This window comes from Wyeomyia smithii, chromosome 2, assembly GCF_029784165.1.
Source record: "Wyeomyia smithii strain HCP4-BCI-WySm-NY-G18 chromosome 2, ASM2978416v1, whole genome shotgun sequence".
Taxonomy (NCBI): Eukaryota; Metazoa; Arthropoda; class Insecta; order Diptera; family Culicidae; genus Wyeomyia; species Wyeomyia smithii.
In genome coordinates, this window is record NC_073695.1 from 39361574 (window position 1) to 39384947 (window position 23374).

Below are 23374 nucleotides of genomic sequence, written 5' to 3' on the forward strand. Positions count from 1 at the left end.
GTTGTCGTCGTATCATTCTGAGGACTCGATTCCAATCATCTATAAGTCAGCTCTCTGCGATTCGGACTGTTTTTAAAGTGTTCGGCACGAGTCTGCATCGAGCAATCATCAATTCTTCGGACAGTCATCCAAGACATTCTTTGTCTTCCAAGTCATTAGACTTTTTTGATCTGCGTTCATGGAAAAATTTTCGCTTCTTTCAAATTCTCTCCTAAAAGGCAATAAAAAGCCCCGAAACTCGCATATCACGCAACAGTTTTATTTTTTGTTTTCCCTTACAAGTAATTTGTGTGTTCATTTTGTTTGTGTTTAGTTTTTTTTAACTTTATTCTGGCTCATAATCACTAATCTCTTTCTTTATTAATATTTTTTTTTTGTTCGTTTAATTTAAAATCCATCATGTTGAGTTGTATTGTTGTTGCTCGGACTTAGTTCGATTTCGCGTTGTTCTCAAATGTGCTTTTTAGTTTTATGCATTGTTCTAGCAAGTTTTTTTTATCATAAAGATAGGAAATATCTGATTACCGTAACGATTTAATCCATAGCTTATTTCATTTCACACCAGAATCAGCGCTTTCGCTGATCAAATTCACCGATTTTGTTCACATATAATTATTATTTTGCCCTTTTTGTGTGTGTGTTTGTGGAGTATATTGCAGTGCTGCTTAAATCATGCTATTTAGTAGTAAAAAGGAAGAGGAGAAAATTTACCTCCGCTCGGCAAAAAAATATTTTGCGAATCGACCTGACGTCTCGTGGAGGCCACCAGTTCGGATTCTTCGATTCAATGTTCAATTTAAGCGCGTTCTAACTCGATTGGGAAGATGGCTGGAAGAATATTATTTGGCATGGCCATTACTTAGAACCGCAGGCAGTACGTTAACCTGCTGTACGGCGGCGTTAAGGTCATCGATTCCTTTCTTGAGGAAGGCATCGACGCCTCCACCGACGTGGTTGTGATCAGAACCACTGTGCATTTTAAAATCAGCTCCGGCTTTACTCTGCTGCCGTTTGCGCAGTGTTTCGGCCGAGATGAAAATCTCGTTGTTTTCGTTCATGCGCATCAAGTCGTCCTTAAGCCCAACGAATCCGGTGACGGTTTTATCGATCAGCTCCTCGATGTTGCGAGTTTCCTGCTCGAACTTTTCCTTGATTAGATTAGATAAATTATCACTTTCCCTCTCAGTCTTACTAGTTGCTGCAACTGTCGCTGGTCCATCGTTTGATTCTGCATTGACTGTAGTGGCAACAGCCGCTGCTGTGGCACTACCATTGGCCGTGGGGGTTCCGTTTCTGTCCAATGTATTGTGACCTGCTAGCAGCATGCTGGTGCGCTCGCCAGTGGTTGCAACAGTCGATTGGTTTGCGGGATGGTTGCGGGTGGAATCGGTTTCTCGATCGTTGGCAACAGCATCGGTGATGCCGACGGCGGTGGTGGCAACCGCGGCCGTACGTTTTTGCTGGCCGCGTGGTACAAATCTTGTCAAAATAAATACAGTGATCAAAGCGACTAGATGAAGGCACATAAAAACGTTCAGGTACATTCGAAGACTAGCCTTAAACTCGAGTAGAACGAATGGAAATGTGGCATAACCCATAAAAAGACGTGTAACGAGACAGGTCAGTACGTCATAAATCATTCGTTTGAGTGCCGTATCTTGGAAGGGTTCCCGGAACAGCTTCCGGGCGACTCGTGCCGACATAACGATGAACGCTCCGGTGGCGAATGTAATGTAATATCCCGGATAGAACCCGTGCCACAATGCACTCAGACTAAACGTTAGCACCGTGCCGTAACGCTTCGGAACCCGCTCGAAGACCACCATACGCAGCCAGCGGTTCGTTCCGGAGTTCCAGGCATTGATGGAGTTGCGGAAGTTGGTACCGAACTCGAACGCCCACACATCGATGTTGGACACCAGGTCCCAGCGGGCCGTTACGCCATCCTGCTCGTACCCGTTAAAGCCCAGGCCCGAGTTGTTGCAGATGGCATCCGCCAGCAGCCAGGCGAAGTAGTACTTGAAACGAACGGCCGTCGTGGCCATCATCATGTACCAGAATGAGTAAAAGAAACCAGCGTTATCCGTAAAATCGTCATCTGCAATAAAAAGAAATCAGTGAGTTACGGTATCAACCATTTCACGGCGACTGTCAAAGCTGTCGGTCAGTTTAATGAATGTGTACCGTTGGGCCATTTAAAACGAAGCAATTATCTGTTAGTTTTACATACGCAGTACAGGATGGACGTACCTTTCATTGCCTTGATCGGATATATAGTGGCAAACTTGACAAATATCAGAGCACACACCAAGCTTGCAATTACTTTCTTCACGACCACCTTCACCGGGGACGGTTCGTGCACAATCTCCTTGTCGATGTCGTACTTCGCCTGTAAGAACAGTGGAAAGTGGAGAGCATAAGGACACATCGCCAGACTGTATCGGAGTTATATGGATTATGCACCCGGGAGTAAGCGGAAAAGATGCCCGCATGTAGAGCTGAATTACAGAGACGAGCAAAGCGATAGTGCACCATAAACTTTATAAACATCATAAATTTATTAGCTAAGCTGTAATGGGACTTGCTCTGTTGGTTGCTTTATTATTTATGAGGCAAGCCGGGTTTTGCACTATAAGTATGAATTACTGTTTGATTACCCACAACCACACACACATACTTACTTTGGACACAGCCGTCTGCTTTAGAATGTGGTAGCCTTCGATAAATTCGATGTAATCCTTGTAGAACACCAACGGTCCGGCCATCAGGCCCTGGAAGTGCAGGGTGTAGGAGAAAAACTCGAGCGCAGAAGGCAGCTTGCGGATTGCATGCTGCTGCTGGCTGTGAGTGAGATCCTTCATCTCGCGCGAAAAACCATCGTGGATGCTGAACGCCAAACTGGTCACCTTCTGTGTGATGATCATCAGCGGACCGGTAATGTCCAGCGAGTATGAACCGTAATCGTAATACTGCCGATGTAAATGAATACAGGAGAGGTACGCCAGGGCGACCACCATGACAATTCTGCAACAGGGTTGTTGCTTAAATTATGAACTGATATTAATTAGGTAAAGAGATAAGCTACCGTTGTACAAACTGCGGGCTCTGTGTGCGTATGACGACATAACAAACGGCTGGAAGTCCTGCGATGTGAATGGCTTGCTGTCCGAAACAAAAGTAGCCAAAGAAAAGGCCGATAACCAGTCCGATGGCATGCCGGGTGCTGGCCGTCACCTTCGATGGGTGCAGATAGGAACGGAAGACCGACGCTAGGATCAGTGCCAGGAACTGGGTGCTGAGGAAGTTGACCTGCAAAAGTGAACGAAAAAAATATACATTAGAGCTGGCTTGTATTGGTATTGTATACAAAAAAGTTTCTGAAATAAGATAATATAGTAAAAAAGTTTATGTAATTCAAAGGACACTAGAGAGTAAATGGTTTCTCTTGAATAACTTTGTTTGAGAATTAATTCCTCTTTTGCTTTGAGAAACATTTTTCAATAATCTTTAGCCATTTTTTTCATTTTGACTCTTAAATCTCCGCTGCGGATAGGTTCGTAGGGCACCTCAGATCATTTTATTGAATAGAAAGGTCTAAGATCTTGTTCTGTTGTTGATATTTTTACTTGATTACTATTTTTACTTCATTTTCCTATAGAACTTCATTGAATCAATGGACTTGTATAGAAAAATCAAGTTTCTTGATAAAAATAGATTGCATATAGTAAAAGTAAGTACTAGAAAGTTAAAATAATATAAAAACAGGGTAACTAATAGCAGTTTTTCCGGTCATTAAGCAAAATGCTCGGGGAAATTTCGATTTTACTACCACTACCACTACAGCGCCATCTCTCAGCATTGAACATTTTTTCGGGTGTCCCATTGTCCTGTACACTAAACAGTTGGCTGCGAAATCTATATATAACAAACAGAAGGTTAAATTCCGAATCGGAATGTTGTAGCACCAAGGCTTTGCTTTGCTAGCGGTATATCCGATCACCGTTGCAAGAGGATGATTTACTGGGTACTGGATCGACCGGTGGCATACAGAAACGGAGTGCTATTTGCTCCTAGGAACTGTAAGCGTCTTAATAAAAAAACAGCACCTGTGATTGGTTCGCAGTAACTTTATAAAACAAATAACAAACAAACTGTCACAAAATAGGCATGCCGTCGTTTTTGTTTAAAACTCTCCCACTCACAATTCATAGTTTCGAGGGAAAACGGGTTTGAAAATTCAAAACTTTCCATTCTGAATTAACTTATTTGGGTCTATAAATATTAGGTCTTTTGAAGACACGTAAAAGGTATACCATTAATCATGCAATAAGTAGATTAAAAAAAATTTGGATACAAGTGAAGAAATAATATTTGTTTGTTGTACTGTGGATAAAATTGAGTTTTACCGCTATTCCCAATTTTTGGCGAGTGATGGAAAAATTTTACCAATTGCACGTCCAATTAAGAGATTACGGGGCGCTTAGGAAATAAATTTTCTTCATTGCTGATTACCATTTGAATGACTTTTTTCAACAGGGTCAACATGAGAACATATCGATCATAATATTATAATTTGCAAACCTATTGCAAAAAATACAACACAGGCTGTGGTTATTCTGCGTTAACCTTGCGGTCGTGTCTGATAAACAACCTCTTCTACTAGTTTTTGACGTAGAACTACGTCTCTCAGAAAGTTCGGCTTCATAATCGGCCACAGAGGGATGTAAAATGGAAATCTAAAACCGGAAAAAGTTAAAAATATGTCCAATTTCAAATGATAATAAATCGGTTAGTTTTCGATGGATTTCCTTCGTTCTAGCAGCAATAGATTGGAAAATCTTCTAAGAACCCTCCCAAATCCATATTGGTCGTAATATGATTGCTTTCCCAAGCACGGCCGACATAATTACAGACCTATTAATTCGGAATGTACTACTTGGCCTGTTTCAGCAGCCGAAACTATTCATATTAGTTCTAGATAGCGACAAAAGCAGTCCTCACTGAGCAGTAGCAGCTGCAGCTGTGGAAACGGATATCAACAGCAGCTTGTGGCATGTTGCCACTGGCAACGGATAGCAGCAGTTGCAGCGTATATCAGTTACGATAGTGGTAGGGCCAGATAATACAGCGGCACTTTCTTTAGTAAAATGCTGCCTTTTGCATTAGAAGTAGATAAGCTGGCCAAATCCTTCAATGAAAAGTTGACTCATTTTGACAACACACAAACGTTTTGAGATGCACGACTACGGTTTTCCGGACAAACTGACGCGGATGGTCAAAGCGACGTTGGATCGAGTGATGTGTGTAGTTCGTGTTTCGGGGGCACTCTCGAGCCCCTTCGAAACCCGAAGAGGGCTGAGGCAAGGTGATGGTCTCTCGTGCCTACTGTTCAACATTGCCCTGGAAGGTGTCATTAGAAGAGCGGGGATTAACACGAGTGGCACGATTTTCCAAAAGTCGGTTCAACTGTTTGGTTTCGCCGACGATATTGACATTGTGGCTCGGACCTTTGTGAAGATGGCGGATACGTACATCGGACTAAAGGCTGAAGCCAAACGGATTGGACTGGTCATCAATGCTTCGGAGACGAAGTACATGAAAGGAAGGGGTTCACGTGAAGACAGTAACAGTATCAGTAACCTCCCACCTCGAGTTCAAATTGGTGGTGATGAAATCGAGGTGGTCGATGAGTTCGTGTACCTGGGCTCACTGGTAACTGCCGACAACGATACCAGCAGAGAAATTCAACGGCGCATTATGGCAGGAAATCGTGCATATTTTGGTCTCAGGAGGACGCTTCGATCGAGTAGAATTCGCCGCCGCACCAAGTTAACCATCTACAAGACGCTGATCAGACCGGTAGTCCTCTACGGGCATGAGACATGGACTATGCTTGTGGAGGACCAACGCGCCCTTGCGGTGTCCGAGCGGAAGGTATTGCGTACCATTTTCGGTAGACTGCAGATGGAAAACGGAGTGTGGAGAAGGCGAATGAACCACGAACTGTAGGAGCTGCTTATGGAGCCATCAATCGTCCACACCGCTAAGATAGGCAGGCTGCGGTGGGCTGGGCATGTTGTAAGGATGTCAGACGACAGCCCGGTAAAGATGGTTCTTGAAACCAATCCGTCAGGGACGAGACGGAGAGGTGCACAGCGGGCAAGGTGGATCGATCAGGTGGAAGATGACCTGCGGACCCTACGCAGACTGCAGAGCTGGCGAACTGCAGCCATGGACCGAGTGGAATGGAGACGACTCTTACGTACAGCAAAGGCCACACCACGGCTTGGGACTGTTTGGTAAGGTAACAAACGTATTGAGATGCTGGTATTCAAAATATATGAGTCGTCAAATTTTCAGTGTGAAAACAGCTTCCAACTGTGTTTTCAGAAAATTGCCTTATCCCCTCTGTCGTGGTTTACACAGTTTCGATCACATTATATCCGATATGAAATTGAACAACAACTTTCCTTATAAGAAAAAAAAAACAAATTATTGAAGATTCAATATTTTCTCGTTTGGCGCCGCACACAAATTACGTAACGCTAAAAATCCCGATTCCCCCCCCCCTATGTAACGATAAGTAACGTTCAATATGACTCCCCCCCCCTAAAACTGCGTAACACTAAACCTCCAAAAATTTTCGATTTTGAAGGAAAATAACAGTTACGTAACTGTTTTAACTATCCCCCCCATATGTAACAATAAGTAACGCAAACTAAACCCCTCTACCCTCTTCATGCGTTACGTAATTTGTGTACGTTAGAATCCAAAGTAAAATGTTATATTAATCTGCATGCACTCTGACTGTTGAAACTTGTTTGCGTTGTATAATGTTTGTTTCATTCCTGTTCAGTGATGTATGTGCAAACTAAAATTTGGTAGCACTACAACTCCTGTTGTACTATTTTGCACAAAATTTTACAGTACAAGCAATGTAACAAACAATCTCATGTAGTTCTACGTCAACCTTGCGGTCGTGGCTTTGCATACAACCCTTTCGATTTTTTTAATATATTCAGACCTAAGTTTTTTAGCAGTACTGAGATAAAAATGTTTTCAATAATCTCTAACTTGATGAACAAAATTATTTCGACCTAGTTTTGAAACAGTTTTTATTTTAAATTTTTCTGATATTCGGAAAAGTTTCCATCTATTTTTTGTTCGTGTAAAGCTTTTTGAAAGCGTTTCCTGCGATTTTGAATAAACGCGAGATCGTTTTTTTCATTTTCATGATTGTAGACGATTTTACACCCAATCTGAGAACGACTTCCAATATTTATTATCATTTATGCTGTGATTTTTGTAATCATTCACGTTAACATTTTTGGCAGCTTCAAGCACAATAAATGTAATGTCTGCTCGTTTTCTGCTGTTCAGTGGCGTTTTTTCGAATTCAATATGATTTGTAAAAACTTCTCAGACATAGTTACAAAGTTTCTCAACATAGTTAGTAGTATAATAGCAAATAGCGAAACTAAGTTGATATAAAATATGCAATGCATTCCCACATGGTGGTCCTCGTGACTCTGTGGTTAGCGACGTCGGTCGGCTAGCTCTCCCACACACGGTTGTGATGTCGGGTTCGATTCCCGATCCAATCGAAAATTTTTTCGAGATGGAAATTTTCTCGACTCAGCACTGGGGCACGGTGTACCGTTGTACTTATCTCACAACATGCAAAATGTGCCAAAAACAATATCGATAATGAATTCTCTCAACTAATCTAGTTGATCGGGACCGCTATTAGCCCTCCAGGCTAGCGTGTGATATTGTTTATTTCCACATAAGTACATTTCCAGATGGACAGTCATTTATGGTTCTCTTTCGCCAGACTTCACAGGGGGGAATTAAACAAATTACGAATATCAAAATAATTGAAAAATAAAAATCCTGACAGGGTCCACGAACTGAAATCATTCCTGTTTGTTTAAACTTCGTCTGGGTTAATAAGTTGATAGCACGCGGGGTTATCAGAAATCGCGCCACAAGCAGAGCGAAACGATGTGATGCTTTGCAACCATTCGCAGCCTATTCATAGTAATGCTGCATTCATAGAATCAAAAAATTTAAAACCGGGACCGCACTAATTTTTTTATTGGTTGATACAGCGTATTGCCATTGTTATCAGAGCAGTTCACCTGACAGAATGCAAATCATGAATGACGCACGAATAGCAAGTAATTGGATTGCCCTCGTGAATGCGACATATAGCAATTGAATTGCCGTATAATTTAGATCACGGAATGTTATTCAACGTAGCTCCAGCATTTCATTCCCGAATGAAAAATACCTTTAAAAAAATAAAAAAAAATAGCTGGTTCAAAATTCTTCTCTCTTCTCTCGCAAAAGTTTCACCAAGCGGCGAAAGTGTGACTAACACGTAGCAAGCTTTATTTTTACTTTAATCATCTGTTGAACTTTTGTTTACTTTCGCGTGCCTGCACAGTGAAATCTACGAGCTACTGCCACTCACATGAGCTAGGGGGTATAGGAGAAGAGACTATTCAGAAGTTTTGATAAATGATAAACTGTCGATAGCAAACAACGCCTGAAGCGCCACATATGACCGACTTTCATTGTTTTTTTTTTTTCACGCAATGCAAATTTATACAGCTCGCCCGTTTTGATGTTGACAGCTGCCTTAACGGTGAGTGTCTTGTCATTTCTCGAATGTATAGGTTCGCTACCCTTACCAGAGTAACACCATTATTCCAGATCAGACTGAACGCAAATGTGATTCACGACGATGCAGCGTTGTTATTTTGCAAAGCATTTGTATGCGAATCCTGTGCTAAATATAACAGAGATCTTTCTTTGGTAACAGGCTCTGGTAATACAGGTAAAACATTAAGAATTTAACAGTGTCTGATTTCTGATTGACATATTATAAACATGATTTCCTGTTGTTTGGTTAAAAAAAAAGATCTCTATAAATCGTTCAAATCATTCTTAAATTTCGGATATTTCAATAATTGTTTTCCTCTTTTTCATACATAATTTTTAGGTTTTGAATTGTTTTCTTGTTAATTATGTTAATTGTTATTGGTATTAAATATATGTAGATATAGTGATCAATTCTTGCCTACAGTAATGATCTATTGTTATTTTTAGTTATATTTATATTATGAACTAATCGGAAAGTAAAATTGATTATTTTTTACCCATTCTCATTTAAACTAAGCCAGTTCCAGTCTGCATCCTTGACCGAGCTAAATAATTGAGAACAACCGCCTAGGCACATGTGAAGTATGAAAACCATTTGAATAGAGCAGCAGAAATCCTTTCTGCAGCAATACTAATCCTAATTGTTCCATGCAGTAGCACAATTCGTATACACAATGGAGCAAAAATAACCCCCTCAACCCGTCATAACTTAATTTGTTCAATTTGCAAGTGAGACCCCAACTGTTTCTTACTCGTATACCCGGCTTGGTTTATCGGTAGGTGTGCAAAACGCACGAATGAAACTGCCAAAAGGCATCCATCCTCTTCGCTTCGACATCAGCCCTTCTTAAGAAACGAGTAGCGAGCATTGTGAGGATGGAAGGTGGATTAAAAAATTACCCTCTCTCATCGTGATTGTTTGTTCTACTTTACGATTATTGGTGCGAAAGGGTATGCGCTCGATGATGATGCTGGAAACAAGGCGAAGTGATGATGATCGGAGTTGTACGTCACACTGGCTGGTTGAAAACTTTCCTAATATTTTCATTTCCTTCTATGGATGGCGCAAAATTGCTCATCCTCTGGAAGGCACGCATTTTCCTGGAAAAGAAACTTTTGAGTTGTCTGTTAAATCATTCCAGCTGAATAACTTATAACGCCGGCGGTGGTTTGACAGTTCGGAGCAGAGTGCAAGGATTTGCTATTCGTACAAGTTAGGAATGGAATTAAGATTTCAGAAGTTGCAGAGTGCCGATATGTAGAACCCTACTAAGCGCACCAACATTGATTGAATAAAATAAAATGCTGCACTGAAAATCACCCGAGCGTGCAAGCGATAAAGCGGGTTGGAAAATTACGGTTATCGCATACTCTAACCACTTCCTATGCGCATTAATTATATGCACCTATCAAGCTGAATTATTTATCTCGGCCGCGGTCTGTTGCATGCTGATCGTGACATTGACCATCACCAACGGTTAGAGTAGCGACTCGTGAAGGATTTTCAGTTGAATTTTAGTTTGAGGAATGCACACAATCCGACGCGTATTTTTTATTGGAATAATAAATTGCAGGATTTATTGTCAGGAATCGAAGAAGCCACCCACATATTGAAGGAATCGACCTTCTCGCAGGTATCACATTACATTAATTTTCCAATGTAACCCTTTAGGTGCGAAAGTATACAATCAGAGATGGATTCGCCGATTTTTTTTCGAACACAAGCAATCGCATAATTTCTGGTGTAATACAGAAATAAACACCATAATGAACAATTTTGGTTTTTGTCTGTCCGAGTAGTGAGATTATGAGAAAATGGAGTGTCTTTTTTATGTCAACTGAAACGAGCAAGCAAACCAACCCCGGCCGACAATAATGATTTGGATGGCGTGATGTCTGCATAAACACCAGTGCATTTTTTGTTGATGTCGCGCCAGTCGCTGTCACGCTATCAGGTCCCCACCACATCGGGGGATGATGATCGAGGAGGTGCGATAAAATACGCTCCTCTGACGCCTCTTACCAGCCGTCCGTATAGCAGCGCATCCAGGGCTTGAGTTTATTTACTTTTGCCGGATTTATTATTTCCGTCGTTACACATTCTGATTACCAAATGTAAATAAAAACACTATTGCTAGTGCCCAAGCAACAGCTGCGTTCATTAAAATGCACATCGTAAATTTGTTTTTACTGGTACACGGTGCGCATTTTTTGCGTTGAGATAAGTGTTTGCTAATTTTGGACGTATCAATTATACGAGTCACAAAAAATGACTGACAGTTTGGTACCGGCGAAGGTTAACAACTTCAAGTTGCACCGAACTGATTTATTGAGTGATTAAGTGAGCTAGATGTTGGTTCGAGTAAAGATAAGTCTGAGAGATAAGTTTTTTTTCGGTTGCGAAATTGTTGAGCATACTAACCTCGAATTATGCAACAGATTCGCCTTTCTATATTGCCAGTTAGAATAGTTTAATTAGAATAAGAATCATTCAATTGAAGTGAAAATGTGTTACCAGATTTGATTTTGTTATTTCCTAATAAAGAGGATGATTTCTCGACAATTGAGAAATATGATGAAACAGCGACAATTTTTCTCCCTGTCATTCTTCTTCTAACTCTGATCAAAGCCAAGGTGGCTGTTCTGTGGCCGACGATGTTCGCCATGGGAAACGAGGTGTCAAATATCGTGTATGAATGTGAAAAAATTAGACCATTGTTCCCATGGAGACAAAAATAATAAGTGTGGTTAAGTTACTAATGAAGTACAATTGGACACAGCTATTATTCCAGACTGTTCAACGAAAGGTTGAACATCGAATGTCTGATCGTCTGTGGGAACGGAATGTGAAGGTAATTCCTAATTCTTGGCAAAAGGCCGGTACACATCCTTATGACTTACATCGGACAGCTGCTGGCCTAGGCGCGTACCACAAATAATAGTGAGAAACCTGCATGACAGGAAAAAATACAAAAAATATGCGAAACATTTTCGCAAAAACTGTATTTTTTAACCTTAAAAAATAGGTTCAAAATTTAGAAAAATGAAACGTATCGGTTTATAAATCGATAAAAAACGAACTAAAAAACAGATTATTCTTCCAAACATGAAAAGAAATGCGGATTAAACATAAAAACAGCACACTCTATTTGGCAAATATTAAAATTATGGAAAGAAAATCTGTGAATCAGCCAAAACACAATGTGAATTACCAAAACACAATATTAGAAATTCACGAGAAATAACAGTAACAAATTGTTCACGACCAAATCCGAAAAACTCACAACAGTAATCACCCGATTATATCACGTCTCGTTTTTTTCTATCCCCGATTAAATCACCTTTTTCACCGGATTTAATCGTCATATAACATTTCGTTAAAAAATGTCAAGGTGAATTGATTCAATATTTTAGTACTTTTGCACAACTCTGTGCGGAATAAAATCATTCTGGATCAGTTTACATTTAAAACTTAACCATTGTACAGTGTTTTGTTTTGCGATTGAATAATGAATCAAATGTTATTTAAAGCCATGACATATATTCTAAGAAATTTCATGATGTTCAAAAACGCATCTTCTCATATAGAAAGATAGCCTAAAAGTTCTCATATAGAAAGATAGCCTAAAAGTTAGATGGAAAGTTTACTTTTTCATCAAATTGAGATAGACGCAAAGTTTTAGAACAAACAACAAGAAACTTTTTCGAAGACATGATGTTTCTATCTCTGACGTAATAAGAGCCACATAAGGTTTTCTCTGAAAATGCGCTAAAAATTATAATTTATATTCTAACTTTTTTCACAGATTGTTTCGAGATTTTCAGCCTTCTCTGAATTCCGAGCAAATCCATGTATAGTTTCCGCTTTTCATACAAAAAATACACGCCTCTATCAAAATTTGACTGCAATACAGTCACAATTGATTTTAGGCAGCTCATAATAAGTAAAAAAACACCAAAAGTGTTGGAAAAATGATGGAAATATTTTTGACCACTTGCTTGTATGAAACTGTCCTATAGTGCTATCTCGGTCCCAAAAACCCTTGCATAAAAATTTTCAGACCCATCGGATCAGTAGTTTCCACGTCTATAGATATCAGAGGGACAGACAGAACTGCATTTTTATATGTATAGATTAATTGTAGTCTGTTAAATTACTGATTTTACTTATTAAGTCATTGGTTTAACATCTTCAATAACAAAATAGTAACAATAAAAAAATTCCGATTTCATCACCTCGAGCATTATCACGGGGGTGGAAAAATCGGGTGATCACTGTAATAACATTCTTTGAGGAATATGACAAAACAATAGTTGCAAATATTTATTGAAAAATGATACGAAAAACAAAACAATTAGAATTTGCGGTTATAATTGTTTGTCTATTCCGTGAATTTTATTTGTCATTACTGTACGTCCAGAGGGACACAAAAAAATTTTTGTTATAAAACCTGTTTTTATTCAAAAGTGTCCACTTTTACTTGATTAGAAGAATTCTAGGCAACTTGATTGTCTATCTGAAAAACTTATTTTGAAAAAAAATTAGATGACTGGTTTTTTAAAATCAATTTTTGGGTTTAAAATAATTTTTTTTCCGTGCAGGATCTCAACCTCAATTTTGTCAATATTTTTAAGTGAAAGTTCAGACACTTTTCTAAGAGTCAGTTAACAAATTTGCTCTATCTCTTGTCCATTATATGGATACATCGATTTATGAAAAAACTTCAGCCCTCTTCAAATGTTATTACAGATAAATTGTCAAAAAAATCACAGGAAGGTTGTGTGCAAAGCCACGACCGCGAGGTTTAACTAGAATACTTTTACAATAAAGATAACCCGTCTGCTTGCTTGTCAGTCATTTTGAAATCGGATTTGTTTCGTATATACCGCTTGTTAAGCACAGTATCAACGTAACGCAATAAACATCACACTGCTGTGCATTTGCAGCAGCATCAAACCTCTTCCAAAAACATTTAGTAGCCTTGAAAAAGGCCTATGCTGCAATTGCAATTTTCATTCAATTATTGCCTAAATGCTTCATGGTCAGATATACCCGCTGCAACTGCTATGCTATTCGTAGCCATGCCGCTATACGCTGCCATTAGTAACGCTGCCCCTGCATCAGCTGGCCCAGCTGCCATCGATGCTGAGATCCGCTGCAACTAGTGCGCTATCCATTGTTACGCCACAGCTGTGGCCGCTATCCGCTATCGCTGGTATCCACTGCATTGCTACTGCTGCTGCTAAGGGATGACTGCTGTTGTCGCTGTCTAGAACTATTATGAGCGGCTTCGGCTGAAATAGCCTCTTTTATAGGCCAAATTTTATAGGCCAAATTTTCAATTGCAAGGTATATGATTCTGTCGACCGTGCTTGGGAAGCAATCATATAACGACCAATCGGAGGTCGAATTTTTCGTTTTGACAAGGCTTGACTATTTTCAGTAGTACAATAGTTTGAATAATAAAATAACAATGATCTTCATTTGGGAAGAATCTTAGAAGATTTTCCAATCTATTGCTGCAAGAACGAAGGAAATCCATCGAATACTAACCGATTTATTAGCATTTGAAATTGGACATATTTTTCACTTTTTTCGGTTTTAGATTTTTATTTCACATCCCTAGGTAGCCGAACTTCCTGAGAGAAGTATTCTACTTCAAAAAAAGATTCAGAGTTGTGTTGGGTTGTAATTGCTCAATGAATATAAATTGTTTCCCAAAGTTCAATTTTTAATGAAATCTGACAAGTGAAGCTATCTATCCCTCGATTTTACGCCCATTCTCGTTTTTGAAATGTGCGTAAAATCGAAGCAAGATTTTTAATATTTTTAATAACCCTAAAATAATTTCCGTAATTGAAAATTTGCAAATAAACATGTAAAGGAACATTCAACCGTTACGTTTCGCCCGAAAAGGGGATTGGAAAGATTGATAACCCATACAAAAAAAGTTTCAAAATCCGAAAAATAGTGACATAGCGGAAAGAGGGTCGAAGATGATAATTACACAGTGCAACAATCTTTTTGTCTTGGCTTCTATGTATGATTTTTTGATGAAGTTTGATACGAAAAAAATTTTCCCCGAGTTTGAACATATTTCAGCCTAAGGGGCAACAATGGCGCCATTTTGAATTTTTGAGAAATCGGAAATTTTCGATGTGTTTTCGACGCCATTTTGTTTTAAGACCAGATATCCTGGCCAAAAATACAACCCCCTCCTCACAAAAGGGGGAAGATCATGTAAAGGCAAATTGTTATTGTATCTTTGAGTATCGTTTACACTCTTGATATTAAATTAGAGATTTTAATTGAATTAATCTAACGTCAAAAAGAACCTATTTTAGTATTGTAGGGGAATTGGGGCAAAATTAACCAATCGATTCCTGAAACTTTTTTACTCAATATAAGACATAATTTGACTACCACTTTTAGATATAAGCGCATTGCCATTAACGCTCATACATTCTCGATATTATTTCGCTTCGTTAAATATACTAAAACCATGCCAAAAAGGTTTCCATAGAATCACCGTTTTAAGGTTAGTTTTTGTCCGATTTAAAACCTGTTTTTTTTAAAGATGGGTAAGAAGATGCTAATATGTGGACAAATTTTTAGAATTTTGTTATTTGGCTTTTAAACAAAATGGCGTCGAAAAAACATCGAGAATTTCCGGTTTTTCAAAAATTTTGGTTTTGCATCAAAATACACAAAAAATATATATATACAGAAACCAAGGCAGAAAAAAAAGTCAATTTGTGTTATTTGCGTTGCGTAATTAATAGACGTTCTTTACCGGGCCGTTTATGGTACCAGGCCGTTTTTGAGGAACTCACTCAGAATATCTGGAAAATGCCTAAAAGGGATCCATAAAACAATGAAAATGGGCGTGTGTTTGTGTTTTCCGGTTTTTCGAGCAGTTGCAAACATTTTTCAAAAACATTTGGCATCTCTGACGCTGACTTCCATTAGAAATATACCTCTTCTATCTTGCGTGAAGTTTGCTTCACGAATTGACTAAGCCGACTGATTAGTAATAATAAAAATATTTTCAGAGCCAACACAGTTTGTAACAAAATCTATTCCTTAAGGAGTGAGTTTTTTGAGATATTCAATTTATAATTATATGTTTGTGTGTGTGTTTTTTTTTTAATTTGTAGTGTTTTTGTGATTTTTTTCTGAAAACTACTGCTACAACTTAGTCAAAGACAATATACCAGTCGAGGAAACCGTTCCGACGTTTTACCCTTGATTTTTTTTAAATTATCTGTTTTTTTTCTCTCCATGATCTGACAACCCTAAATGTTCAACTGAGCTTTGGTAGTTCAAAAAATTAAAAAAACTAAAATTGAGCTTTTTTAGATAATTAATTTTATAACTTTTTGTTGGAAAAAAATTTTTGTTCCCGGTGTATATTATTTTAGGAAAGACAAAATTATTCTCTACAACTTTGCCGAGAATACTTTATCGATCAAACAAACCGTTCTGGCTTTGAATATATTTGTTATCATCTATATTTACCATTTTCAGTAATTGGAAAAGAACCAAAAAACACAAAATGACATCGTTAAAAATTTCAGCCAGATGAAAAATGACAGTCAAAAATATGTATCAGAATTGGGACATTTTGTATTGAATTACTCTTACTTTTTGACGATTCAAATCAAACAAGTTTTCATAAGGGACTATCTATATACCACATGGACATATTTTAGGGTGATTCCAGACCTCCGTGGATAAACTTTCATATAAATACTTGAAAAATTATACTGACCGCAGACAATTTCCCCTAAGGTTCCACGTGATATATGGAAAGCCCCTTATTTGTGAACGATGCCTAATTTAAATAATCCTGCGATTGAAAAATGTGTGCAAAAAATCGAGGGTGCGTATAATCGAGGTATAACTGTATTGGAATAAGTATTTTAAATAAGTAAACTTAGCTGATATTCTGAATAAACTATTTGGAAATAAAAACAAATAAAAACATACCCCATAAAAAGCGACTTTTCTGGAAATTCCGAACCCCGCGTAAAAAAACCGCATATATTCCGAAATCCGCGTAAAAAAGACGCGTAAGAAACTCCTAAGTAGCCGTGTAAAAATACCGCAGAGTATTCAAATCTTTTGATTTGAGCCAACAACCGTAATGACGCTGTTATTAAAGAAACAAAGTGAGAAAGAGGAAAATCTCTTATTATTACTTAAGCCCTTTCGAAAAGTTACGCGAAGTTTAATTGCAGCGTCATATAACTTTGGTTGTGTAAAAACGTCTGGTTCTGTGCCAAATAATTGTGATTTTCGGGAAGTGTTACTTATCTCACTCTTTCGAAGAAAACGGCGTCTGAAGCGCATCGCGAGTTGAAAAAAGTGTATGGAAAATCTGCTCTAAGTAACACAACGTGCCGTGTTTGCTTTCATCGCTTTAAAGACGGTAATATCGATGCTGACGTCGTGAAGAAGGGCCAAAAACGAAGGAAAACAGCTTGCTCGGTATTGGGAGTTACCCGATAAGCCATTTCCAAGCGATTGAATGCTTTGGGAATGATTCAAAAACGAGGGACTTGGGTTCCTTATGATTTGAAGCCATGGGACGATGAGCGTCGCTTCTTCGCTTCTGAACATCTGTGGAGCAACGAAAAAAAAAATTCTCTTCGTTGCAGCGTGGCGCGTGATGGAAGATAGATTTATTACAGCTACCCAAAGAAAAGAAAGTTATGAGGACTGCCCGATCATGTCTCCACGTCGTCGGCATGGCCGAATATACACTTAGCGGAGATTGTGCTGAGTATTTGGTAGGTGGACTAATGGAACCGAATGAAACTACCAGTCAGGAGCGGTATCGACTTCAATTAATGCGATTAATTAATACGCAAAGAGGCTCGATTTTATACTACTGAGGTTGGTTAAACTCACATAGAAACGCTCAAATTAGAAGTCCTACCTCACCCATCATATTCCCCAGGTATTGCACCGGCGATTATTACTTGTTTCGTCCGATGGCATAAGATCTGGCTGATCAGTAGTTCTGGTATATGAAGACATCAAAAAGTGGCTTGATTCGTGGATAGCCTCAAGGAAGGAACACTTCTATCGTAACGGCCAGAAAAATTGGGCAAAGTTGTGTGATGAATGTAGGCAGAAAGCAAATGTGAAACACGGGTTTGAAAAACAAAATAATATTCTCTAGTAATGAAATGTTCTAGAATAGGTGAGCTTATACTGGAAATTGATGTTTGATCGGGTCTTGGAATCTGATTGACTATTTTTTAAATTTCTTCAATTATGAATATTTCGCTATTGAAACAGGCAAGTATATACCGGAAATTTATACCTGATATGACTTTAAAGCCCAAGCTGATTACCTACCGGTTTTAATAGCATATTTCAAAAGTAAGCTATACTGAGTAAAATTTACGACATCTACGACTCTGTATTTGCCCATCGAAGTTGAACACAAACACATCACCATTCAATAACCCAACCAACTCTTTTATCAATGGCTGCTAGCTGAAACGTAAAACGGGTTATCCTACGCATCTATCAGGGATATGAATAATTCATCGTTCATGTGAAAATATTCATCTTCGAAAATATCTCCTGACAAGAGATTGGGCTGCACTGCACCCCAATCATCGGTGAAAAGTTTTAAAGAGTCCAACTAGCTTCCAGTCAGTTTGCATTTGTTGGGTCGGTTCCGGTTAGATGGATACGGTTGCAGCCAGCAGTGCCAGGAAACGGCCACAATCTTAAAAAGCAAACATCGTCAATTTTCGATCCTTTCCGGCTCTCTTAATCTTTTTTATTGTTGTGCGATAAAATGTGTGTTCTTATTTTGAGCTCCGTGTGAATACACAGCAGAGCTCAGCTCAGTTCAGATACATAAAAAGGGCTTGGATTATGAAATATTGATTCAGACCCGAGCAAGTGGGTAGGAAGTGGTCTTGTATTTCAATTTCCTCTTGCTGGGATGAATTTCAATTACTCTTTTCTTAAGAAACTGAATGAATTTAGGTTGAATGAAGTTAGGTCCTAACAGTGTTGCTCAATGAGATTGCACAATGATTCCGACTTACATATTTAATCAATCCAGTGTCGACTAGTATGCTCCGCACTTTCTCTTGGACTCCCACTAGAACCTCCATTTATCAGCAAGCACCAATCGATGAGAACGACAGGAAAAAAAACGGTTTCGTGCTTTACTCGCGGTGGCTGCGCTGTTTGTCGTTGAGATCAGCAATATTCAGCGTAATCCGGTGCGACGTAAAATCAGTTCCACTTCATTACGCACGCACAAACAGTTTCGCGTGAAGCCCACTTATCACGGGGGGAGGAAAATTACACCACCAGCGCTACCGTTCCTAATCCCGCATCACAACACACTGATTAGGGCGGCAGTCATTTTCGATTATAATGGGGCAATTCGTCGCGTTTGTAAATTTTTGCGTGACAAGCAGCGATAGCGCGAAACCGCGAGTGGAATGATTAGGTGTTAGGAACGTAACCGGTTACTTGCTTTTGTTTCTATAGTTCAATGGTATTTGAATCTTCGGGTTGTACTGGCCACTGTTTAAAAATTTTGTGTTTGAAAATTTGTGTTTTTTTGGATCATGAAGATTGCTTTGATCGTGAATTCTGGAAGTAAACTTTTCTAATATTTCTAGTTATGTGAGTAGATTTTGAGGATCACTTGATTAAATCAATATTGCATGATGGATAGCAAAAAGTAAGTATCTAACACCGATTGACGACAAACGAGAAATAAAATCGTCACAGCAGTTTTTTGTTGCAAGTAACAAAAAAAACGAATAAAAAATTTCGAAAATTTTGCGATTTTTTATGAAATCTGAATTTACCCAATTTTTTACTTCCAAGCTAGCAAAAAACGAAAAATTTTATTGCTTGTATTTGATTACAAATATTTGTGTATTAGATATATTTTTTTTCAGGTCGAAGCACAAAATTCCGTTTGCAACAAACATTTGTATTAAATATAAATATTTCTTCAGGTCGAACCATGAAATGCGAGTTTTCTGTTCAATCGTGTAAATATTTTCCATATGCGTTTGCAATTGGCTCGAAGTTTCCCGAAGTTTCACAATAATAATGCACTGCTACCAGGTAATCCAACTGATTGGTGATTTGTTATGAATAGCTAATTTCAAATGAAAAATACTAATTTCAAATGAAAGGTGTGGATGTGAAATATATTTGTACGAAAATTATCCATTGCAAAATAGCCTTCCAATTTACGTTTCACCGTTTCCGTTTGCCGCAATTGAAGGTGAATTTAAATTACGAACCGTTCAACCGAAAACAAACAGAAGCCGATAATGGAACGGTCTCCGCTGGCAATTCCGAACGACGACGAAAACTAATTTTGAACCATTACCAAGGATCGAGTGGTTCGTTCGAAAGTGACTTATTTTCAGTGTGTTGGCAGCAACAGCGCGACTGGCAAAAGGGATGATAGGTGGCAATGTTTTGCCATTCACGATTTGTTTATTTTAATTAGAAGCAAAAACACCGGCTACCCGGTGAATTGAACCGGTCCAAAATCGAAGATTGGAGCCAATCCGAGGCGGCAAGGTACGCGAAATGTGGTGCTCTAATGAATCAAGCATATGGTACGAAGCAATCAGTCCTTGAATATAGTCGAACAGTTGAGTAAAAAAAAGGCGAAAAATCATCGACGTCGGTTTATTGATTTGTTTTTTTGAACGCTAATTTCCGATAGGCTACCATTATAAAATTGATATGCATCGCTTGAAAATCGAAAACGAGTCCATGCAGTCTGCTGCATTAGCTCTTGACCTTTCGCGCGTCGTTCATCGTTCGATTTATTTTTAATACAATTTATTCACACCCGAGCGAGCGCTCACGAGCCAACCTGAAACGATGGAGACGCCTGGTAAGGTACATTGTGTGGTTCAGGTGAGGCCCTTCTCCTTCATTGATTGTCTTGATTTAGACGCTCCGCTCCGACTGCATTGATGACGCTTGTTGGCTATGACTGTAGCGGATGTTAATGGAAATCGAAATGGCACACACACAGAAGCCGCCCTCAAATGAACAAAACCGAAGATCAAACGGAAACCAACCCAGCAGCAAATTGAACGGAACTGAATCGAAAACCAATCGGTAAATTTGACCTGACGAATCGACAGGCGGATGTTGCAGCGAAACGGATACAAGGATGCTATTGATAAAACTGTCAGTGCCAACTTTCGGTCGGGCCCAGAATCTAGTCTTTCTAATCTGCTTCGGTGACTGTGTGGATTTGCATACCTCCTCCGATAAGATAAAATCTCAACGCATAAACCGGCTAATAGATAGTGAACATGTTTGGCCGTTTGTGTATAACAGCAACTAGGTACATCCATCAAAAACACTTTCAATGTACATTCGCTTTACGACCGAAAAGCAGATGACTAAACTTGCCTGTATATTTTTTCAACGCTCGTAAAATAGCGGATCGCAATTTAGGACCAACCCGAAAGCCGGTGCTTGTGAATTTCATTTAGCTTGGCTTGTTGAAGAATATGTACTAAAACAAAAGCCCCGTTGATTCATTCATCTTTCGGATGGGCGTCCATGGCCAGTCACCAGCGAACCTCAAAAGCCATGCGAACACGCATAGGATAGACTTTTCCTTCCCAATAAAAAATTAAATTTATCACAATTTGTCAAATCCTGCAGAGCCTTTTGTTTCTGTTGGGTTATCCCATTTTCGGCAGAGGGGAGTGACCGTGGCGGCGGCGGTGGAGGCTTTTACAAGGCTTAAATACTACTTTCTGTGGGTTCTTTGTCTTTTATTAGGTGGCTGCTTCTCCGAGCGAGAGGCTTTGACTGAGTGAGCGTCGTGAATGGGATCGCCACTGACAAAGGAAAGGGTTAGACAAATACGGATTTCACGACCTGATTGACACAGGAGCTGTGTGCAAATCGTCTGCGGTATTGACAGAGGCTAGATTATACACGGGTTGGAGGTTAAAATTGCAAAACAATGCACATATCATTTGGGTGTGTTTAGTTTACTTCGCCCCCGAGGAAATGCTCTAGGTTAGGTTGAATAGTGCATTGAAACTATTTGAAGGAATCTGCTGTGGTTCAGTATGGTTTCTCATGAATAATTTATAAGCTGCTGCTATCAGTGGCATTGGAATTAGGTGATTCTTTTAAACAAAAAAAGTTGACTTTTCAGTGAGCAGGAAGACTATGTTGCATGACCAACTATCTTCAGAAATAAGGAAATCAAAACTCAAACTTAACTTCAACTTAGAATCTAAAAATAGTAAACAAGTGGATGAATAATGATTAGTCAAAGTTTTGTTTATTTCAATATAATGACACCAAAATCAGCTGAATACTCAAGATGAAAATTAGAAAAATCTGTGAATATTCGGAAATTGTATTTTAAAACATTCTGAATAAACGATTTGAAAAATAAAAAACCAATACAAATTAACCGCTTGAAAATTGTATAGACTTTTTTTAGAAAAGCGTAAAACAATAATTCCGGAAATTTTACCGTTTCTTCTGGATTAATAATTTTGATATTGACATTTATGACATTTTTTTTTACTAAATTCTTTATAAACTTTGGACACTTTTTTATATTTTCACAGTTTTACACTTTTCAACTTAGTTATTTTAAAAGTTTTCGTATTTTTTACTTTTTCATATTTTTTTTAGGTTTTGCTATTTTTGTCATTAAACTAGTTGCAGATAAAAATTTTGTCCTTCTTAGAAAAAATACACATTGTGAAAAAGATTGAAAAAGGTTTTTTTAACAGACTTTTTTTCTATTTAGCCAAATTCCAACAACTTTCATATTTCTTTTAACGGTGTACATTTATTCTGAAGAGACAAAATTACTATCTGCAACCTTACTGAAGACGTCATATCAGTCAAACAAGCCCTTGTGGTTTTGTTTTTTTTGATTTTTTTTCAATTTTAACTTTTTTAATTTTCGTTTCTTCGGAGAGCTGGTAGCGACCAGTGATAGAAAAGAGACAAATATGACTCAATCGTCGCTTTATCTTCAGCTGCACAAATCATGATCTGTACAGATTGCGACTGAATTTGAATCCTCTCAATCCGTAATGAAATGCTTATTTGCATTGGTTTCTCGAAGAAAATAGATACACGATTAGACTATATCAGCCAGCGAAGTCGAAGTCTTTTTCTCCATTCGTGGCCGTCATTTTGGAGAGAAAGAATAGCAACAGGAGAATATAAACTGCCTGAATAGCAGCAGAGGTGTGGTGTGGTGAGAGGGAAAGTGTGGTGGTTCGGCTGCGGTTGAGTTGAGCGAAAGTACACTAAAGTCGCTTTTTACGCGGATTCCGGAATTTACGTGTTTTTTACGCGAATTGCGGAATTTACGCGGTTTTTTCTACGCGGATTCCGGAATTAACGCGTTTTTTTTTTCATATGCGGATTTCGGTTATTCTTCACTCAGATTGCAGAATTAACGCGGATTCCAGAATTTACGCGGTTTCTTTTCACGCGGCACGTATCCCCCGCGTAAAAAGCGACTTTAGTGTATACATTGTCACTAACTCTCTTTTTTTGGTAAAAACAATCACAATCATCAGAAAAATGAAAACGAACTAATTCTTATTTATTCGCTTGGTGCACATTGTACAAACAACTTTATGTACCGATGTGCACATTGAGAACCACGTGTTGTGGTGTACTGCCCTT

General features: G+C 38.7%; 1 protein-coding gene across 13 annotated transcripts in view; it reads right to left on the minus strand.

Moving 5' to 3' along the window:
• Window positions 1-238: 238 nt before the first annotated feature.
• LOC129719471 (lysophospholipid acyltransferase 6) overlaps window positions 239-23374 on the minus strand; it is a 114633-nt gene continuing 91497 nt past the window's right edge. For 9 of the 13 annotated variants that reach the window (XM_055670820.1, XM_055670819.1, XM_055670822.1 and 6 more), the window contains 4 exons: window positions 3086-3309; window positions 2682-3024; window positions 2251-2389; window positions 239-2098 (listed from right to left, as the gene is read on the minus strand). In XM_055670820.1, coding sequence (XP_055526795.1) covers window positions 840-2098; window positions 2251-2389; window positions 2682-3024; window positions 3086-3309 — 1965 coding nt within the window. In that variant the 3' untranslated portion in view covers window positions 239-839. Of the gene's footprint in view, window positions 2099-2250; window positions 2390-2681; window positions 3025-3085; window positions 3310-18741; window positions 19232-23374 lie in introns of all 13 variants that reach the window. The other 4 variants (XM_055670827.1, XM_055670829.1, XM_055670828.1 and 1 more) reach the window with 3 other exon arrangements.